Source organism: Buceros rhinoceros, unplaced genomic scaffold (assembly GCF_000710305.1).
Source record: "Buceros rhinoceros silvestris isolate BGI_N320 unplaced genomic scaffold, ASM71030v1 scaffold48283, whole genome shotgun sequence".
Lineage (NCBI taxonomy): Eukaryota > Metazoa > Chordata > Aves > Bucerotiformes > Bucerotidae > Buceros > Buceros rhinoceros.
In genome coordinates, this window is record NW_010403940.1 from 1 (window position 1) to 6,819 (window position 6,819).

The following is a 6,819-nucleotide window of genomic DNA, read 5'->3' on the forward strand; positions in this document are numbered from 1 at the left end:
CTCCCTCCCCTCTTCGGGATGTCCATGGGCACTGCAGCATCCTTCCCCTCCCTGTGGCCGTCTCTGTGGCCTTTCCCTGCAGTCCTCCTGCCCTAAACCCCCACTCCCTCCGGCACCCGGGCGTTTTCCCTCCGCTCTGTCACGGCCCGGGGCAGCACCCTGCCTCGGAGCCTTCTGCTCACATGCCCTCCTTGCTGCTGTGGTCCTGGGGGGCTTCTCGGGCACTGCAAACCCCCTCCCCGTTGACTCCTATTTTCTAAGCCACTTGTCCGAAATTGTGTGCGCATAAACCGTTACTAAACGTGCTGGTGCGTTGAATACGGTTTGCCTGTTTTGTGGTGTTCGGGCTTTTTTGTCAGCGTCCTGGGATCAGATTGTAACTCTTCAGATGCGGATTTCAATGACCCCTTTGCTGCTGTACTGTCAGTAGCACACCCCCTCTCCTAGAGCACCTGCTGCTCATATGCCTCTGATTTAACACGGTACTTCACAATGTGCTTAACCCAGTGTGGTCTGTAATTCCATGGCTGTTCTCGCAGATCTTTCCTCATTTTATGCTGCATTTTTTGTCACATTGGCTTTTTCCCCTTATGTGCTACAATTCCTTACTGCTCGGTATCTTTTGCAGCCCTTTTCCCCGTATTTTTTGGTTATTTTGTGACTTCTGTTTTTTCCTTCTTGATCCCTCCAGCTCTTCTTACATTTTTACCTATTTTCTCTGGGATTCTTGTTGAGTTGGGAATGATGTGAATACCTTTAACCCAGAACTTAGGTCTTGATTCTTTCGTTTCGTGACCTCCAGGCTTGTGACATGGCCACGGATGTAGCTGAGCCTGTGGTCCCTGACTGCAGAGGAGATGTGAGGAGCGGTGCCAGGTCAGATGCTGACTATCCTCTTCGGGTTCTCTACTGCGGAGGCAAGTGCTGAAGGGGCAGTTGTCCACAATTTTAACAGTGTGCTGTTTGTGAGGGCAGCCTAGCAGAATGAGAGAGTCAGGGATTTTCTTTTGGTCAGTTTTTATGGAGAAGCCAGACCATGCTCAGCTTCACCTTTCTGATCGTCTTCCTGAAAGAGCTTGTGTTGTGTATCTTACCTAAAGCATTTTTGGTGAAATGTAAGGGTCTTCCCTCCGAGAGATGGAGGTGCTGACAGCTTCCTGCGTGGAAAGAAGTGGGAGTGGTGCTCAGACTGTGAGCTGTGGAGCAGAGACCGTCCTGCAGAAAGCCAGTGAAGCCTTTAGCACAGAGGAGGCCTCTGAGCATTGGTGTAACGATAAGAAACAAAGTTAGAACTCATGGAAGTAATTGTTGGCCTGTGTTTAGAATTATTCTTTACTCATTACATTAGTAGTTATGTGGGTGAAATTTAAAGGGAAATAAATAGTTGGAAGGATTAGGAAAGAATCCTTGATTTGCATGGAACTCTGCACGAGTTTGGGTTTGTCCCGGGGCTGAGCCGCTCTCCTGGACGTTGGCAGCTCTTGGAGAAATGAAGGCTAACCAAATCCTTGTCGTTCGTTCGGTGTGTCTTTTGCTGTGGGTAGTGCTGGTGTTTCTCCTGTAACTGTTACCAGAGCCACAGGCATCTCCTTCCCTTCCTTCACTGAGTGGCTGCTCTTGCTGTGATAGCTTTATCCTAAGGCAGAGCGTGTGAGCAAAATGAGAGAAAAATTGAAATGTGGAGTGGCATTGATAAAACAATCCTCTGGAGTCAATCAGTGGTTATAACCAGAAGTTATGACTGAGAAGTCACCCCGAACTTTAAAACACCGTTTTAAATTTTGTGCTAGGCTGTGAGTGAACGGCGTTCTGTAACCTTTTTTTTTTCTCCTTTCTCCAGTCTGTTCATTGCCGACAGAGGTGAGTTAATTTTTTTGTTGTCTGAGTTTTGTCTTTCCGTGCTATGATTTCTGGCAGAAAATGATGATTCTTTCTTTTCTCTTCCGACATTCCGTAGTTGTGGCAGTTCTGTGCTTCAGCCACTGTCATCTTTAGGATGACAGGAGGTTTCTTATGTGCTGGGTGAATTAGCATACTACTTACAAGTATTTATTAGTAATTATCTTATTAGTGTACTAATACTAGTGTAGTATTTGTCTTCAGTCATCTGAAGGAGAAAAGGCTGAGCTGAACAGCAAATATAATTTGGTGTATTTGGGACATATCTTGTAGTTGCTCTACTAACAACATCCGTGTGACTTTTCTTCTCCAGTACTGCGAATACATGCCTGATGTGACTAAATGCAGGCAGTGGTTAGAAAAGAATTTTCCAGATGAGTTTGCGAAACTTACAGTAGGTAAGAACCTCTTCTAACGGAGGTGTGCCCTGAGATGAGTTCTGAAATGTTTGAGCTTGCCCAGTTCTCATCTCTTCCTTTCTCCCACTGTATCGAGTGTGAAAGTTGAATAATTGCCTTAGAAATCTGCCGTGCCTTTGGGTGCTGTGAAAATATGTTTGATAGTATCGGAAAACACTGGATAAATGTGTAGCTTCAGTAATAACATTTGAGCTTTCCCGCTGTAACGAGTCATGCCTGTGCTTGTTTCCCGTCCAAGTTAGTTTATCGAGTTTCTGTCTGTCCAGCCTGCTGTGGGTGGCTGGAGGAGACACCGTTAATCACAGGGAACCCGTTGATTCGCGTTTGGAATTTCAGTGTTAACACTAACATTAATTCCTGTCTCTCTGTGGAAATTACGTGACAAGACTCTATGGAAATTGTAACCATATCTTTGAGCGAAGGCTTGTCTGAAGTCTAATCTGCATAAATACTGTAATGAAGTTGTAACCCACGTCATTTGCTGTGCTCAAACAAAGAGATTGTGAATTTAGGAAACTCGCTGTACCTTGCTTGTTCTGTAAGGCTGTGGTTGTCTGGTCACTAATTTGTTCTCTTTCTGGTTTCTTTAAGAAAATTCACCTAAACAGGAAACTGGAGTTGGAGAAGGCCAAGGAACGGCGGGGGAAGAGGAGGAGAAGAAGAAGCAAAAGAGAGGCAAGGTCTAACTAGCTGATGGCGGCACTGATTTCTGAGCAGGTTGCGGCATCCCTTTCTCCCCGCTGCTCTGCACTACGGCGCGGATCCCGTGCTTCTGGTTGTTAACCACACTTTGGCTGGAAGAATCTTTCTTCCAGTGCTGGCAGCGTTAGTGCGGTGATAGATAGCTGGAGAGTAGCGATCGCAAATGAGAGATGAGCTGCATCGTGCGTGTCGTTGTTCTGGTCGTTGCTAGTGCACTTGCTCAGGGAGTAACTCCCCTCAGTATACCATCAGCTGGCACATCTCACCTCCCGCGGTGCCTGCTCGTGCCCTCTGTAACAGCGGTTCATGGACGGTGGAACGAAGACTGCTTTCCTCTGTCAAAGCCTCGTGACGCTGCTTGGGCCTTTTGTCCTTCCCCCCCATCCTCTGTGTTCGCTTAACGGAGTTTGGTTTTATGCTTTGAAAATAGGTCTCTGCTAACAGCTACATCTTCTCCCAGCAATACTGATAAAAAACATTGTCAAAAACCAGCTTGGAAGATATAAAGTACATGAAACAATTTAAACACACTTTTATCTTCTATTGGTGGAGTTCTTTCTGTTAATTAAATAGCACTTGCCGCTGTAAATCAGAATGCTGGCGCTGGTTATTAACATTTGCCTGTGGAGTGTCGCTCGTGTCTGTGGCGCTTCAAAATTCACGTTTAACAGCCCAGTAAAGTTCAGGTCTTAAGCCACATTGTCACTGCAGATGTTTTATTTTCATGTCCTGGTGACCAGTAGTGCAGATTGAAAGTGCTGCGTGGTAGGAGAAGAGGTACTCACAGCGCGTTAGTTTGCTTCTGCAGGTTTTCATGCTGAGAAGGCTCGAGAACATGAAACTTTGGTTACCCTGGAGTAACCTGATGACTGTGTACAAAGTAAAGCGAGATCTTAATCTGGCTTGCAGAATTCTATCGAGTGGAATATGTCTTTTGTATGTGTTACTCAGACTAATAAATACCTGCTCTGCGAAGCGTTCCCTCAGGTTGGCCTAGAAACAGGCAGTCAGAAAGCAGTGAATCGGTGGAAGGTTGGCAGTCAGCTCACGGAGCTGCCTCCTGTCTCGGGGCTGTGTTTTGTTTTCGGCTGGCTCGCGTACAGCTGTGTGGTTCAGTCTGGGGTCCTGCACCCATAGCTAGGACTTGGTCTGCTGTTCAGCCCAGCAGCCTGGGCAGGCAGATCCTCATGGGCCGGGAGGTGCTGTGCCTTGGGCACAGACACTAAGGGTTTGTGAAAAACATTCAAGTAACCGTTTGTGCAGGGGGTTACAACCAAAGAGCAATCCCTAAAGGAGGGGTGAAACGCAGAGCAAATGCAGGGATTAGTAAAGGGAGGGGAAAAGCCCTTGGCAGCAGGGCTCTGCTCTCCGAGCCGTACCTGAACACACATTTGGCATACGTACATCCTTATTTCTTGAGCTTTGATGACATGGAACCTTTAATAATAAAAAAAAAACTGAATGGGACAGTGTGCAAAATACATTGTTGTTTGCTAGTGCAGATGGGGAGATAACGGTTTCTTTGTTTATAAAGATGAAATCTGACCTTATATTCTTTTTTCTTTGATTACGTGTGAGTCATTTAACTAATTATGTAACCTTATACTGTTTTAAAGGTGGAAGAGGTCAGATAAAACAGAAAAAGAAGACTGTTCCACAGAAAGTGACAATAGCTAAAATTCCTAGAGCAAAGAAAAAATACGTCACAAGAGTGTGTGGCCTTGCAACGTTTGGTGAGTCGACTTTTGTTCCGTGGGTTTCCTTGGTTTACATGCGCGCGCCTTTAACCTGGTGATGCTGCTTCTGATGGTATTCCGTCGAGTGACCCGCTTCCATCTGTGCGAGGTGAAAGTCCTGCGGTGTTTTTAGCAGTTGCAAGGCAAGCCAGACGCACACTGACTTCCCTTGGTGATGAATTTTTAGAGGACTTAGTTCCGCGGTGTTTTCAAACAAACAGAGTTACGGGGTTTTTTGAAACAGGGCTTCAGTAGCAGTCCACGTGTTAGACCAGAGTAGCCTGTTGTCTGTAATTATAAACACGCTTCTTTCCTTTAAACTTGTAAATCGGTTATTGGCAATTCATTTTACCTGTTCTCGAGGCTGATTAACTAAGGCTTTAACTGCCTTTCTACGGCCATCGAATTCTGACCACAGTACACAAACAGTGCTGTCCTGCATGGCTTTGCTGCAGCTGCCAACGGCCTCTCGGTGTTCATAACGTCTTCACGCATTGATCGTGAATTCTACTAAAAAGGGAAGTTTTAACCTTGGTTAAAATCATCATTAACGAGATGACGTTACATATTTCCCGTGTCAGAGTCGCGTCACTTTTCTGGAGGGACCAGTAATAAGCTCTGGCTTGCCCTGAGCTGGGTGTGTAACTGTGCTGAAGCCGGTCTCACAGACGTCGGGGCGTGTTTCTGAAAGGAACGGACCCAAGCATTTCTGTGGAAAAACTTGTTCAATAACTGTGGAAGTTCCTCAGAACCAGAGAGGCTTTTTCGTCGATTCTGCATGTGCTTTTTTCTGGGAGTGTGAACAGAACGTGTAGGAGATGCTCGGTGATTTTTGCTAGATCTGTAGAGTCAGTTGTTTTGTATGTAAACCGCAGACTTTTGCTTCCACTGGAAATCATAGCAAAGCTTTAACTGTGAACTGCCACTAGTTTTTCAACAGTTAAAACAAGACTTTGGTTTTAACTGGAAAAAATACTTGTATGAAAAGTCTATACTTAAACTGTCCATTTTCTCATCAACAGAAATCGATCTTAAGGAAGCACAAAGGTTTTTTGCTCAGAAATTTTCCTGTGGTGCCTCAGTGACAGGGGAAGATGAAATCATCATCCAGGGGGATTTTACAGATGACATTATCGATGTGATCCAGGAGAAGTGGCCTGAGGTAATCAACCCTGATGTTAGATCTCTCGTGGTCCACAATAGCCTGTGCCTTCCCGATGGTTTTGGAAAGGCGTCTCATCTTTGGCAGCACAGATGGCTGTGCAAAAATGACCCACCAGTTGGTGCATTCCCACCTCTGAATGACTAGGGTAAGGGGCGGCTAAACCTGAAGTCAAACATTGCTTCCCTTGTCCAAGAAGCATCAACCCCCTAAACTCGTGGTGCTGTTACTGTGGGTGCTAGTGAGGAAGGGTGACAGAGTAAGTCCAGCTGTCAGGGATCTCTGCCGCCTTTGTGACCATTTCTTAACAGTGAATGCCTGAGTACTCAGACACCCGAAACAAAACCACTTGTGCTTCAGGAGAACAGATTAGCTAGTTTTGGGATGGCCTGAAATATTGATGGTTGAGAGTTTGGTTGCGCTGCTGTGATCGCAGGCAGTTTCTTTGACTCTCCCTGGGTCTGACATTGCTGGTGTTGGAGTTCTTTCTAAAGTAACTCCATAGACTGGCTGTATGCAGAACCCCGCGGGCTCGGCTGTGTCCTGTCGGCATCTGTCACTAGTGTAGAATTCACAGCAAGGAATCTGGGGTGGTGCCGCATCCTTCTCCCACGCTTCATTACCCCCCCAGAGAGGGGCTTGTACCCACAAAATACACTGAACGTGCGGTGTTTGGGCTTTTTTTTTTCCCTAGGTGGATGATGATAGCATCGAAGATCTTGGAGAAGTCAAGAAGTGACCGTGAAAGACTTCCTTTATTTAATGGTAGGGTTGTAAATGATGTAGCCCAAGTGAGGCTTCCAAATGCATTTGCTCCACAGCGAAGCTGCGGAGAACTCGCATTCTCGGTATTTTCACGGTTCCGTATCAGCTGCTGGGTTTGGGCTGGGGTTTTTCTGTT

General features: G+C 46.1%; 1 protein-coding gene across 1 annotated transcript; it reads left to right on the forward strand.

Moving 5' to 3' along the window:
• Positions 1–808: 808 nt before the first annotated feature.
• On the forward strand, positions 809–6,800 carry DENR (density-regulated protein). Its single transcript, XM_010133169.1, has 7 exons — positions 809–917; positions 1,841–1,860; positions 2,213–2,297; positions 2,910–2,993; positions 4,637–4,753; positions 5,779–5,918; positions 6,613–6,800. The coding sequence occupies exons 1-7, from the start codon at positions 812–814 to the stop codon at positions 6,655–6,657; spliced, it is 597 nt and encodes a 198-aa protein (XP_010131471.1). The 5' UTR covers positions 809–811; the 3' UTR covers positions 6,658–6,800.
• Positions 6,801–6,819: the final 19 nt, after the last annotated feature.

Coding starts and splice junctions, on each gene's coding strand:
- DENR (XM_010133169.1), top strand. CDS start 812: ATGGCCACGGATGTAGCTGAGCCTGTGGTCCCTGACTGCAGAGGAGAT. Junction 918..1,840: donor TCGGGTTCTCTACTGCGGAG/GCAAGTGCTGAA, acceptor TCCTTTCTCCAG/TCTGTTCATTGCCGACAGAG. Junction 5,919..6,612: donor TCCAGGAGAAGTGGCCTGAG/GTAATCAACCCT, acceptor TTTTTTCCCTAG/GTGGATGATGATAGCATCGA.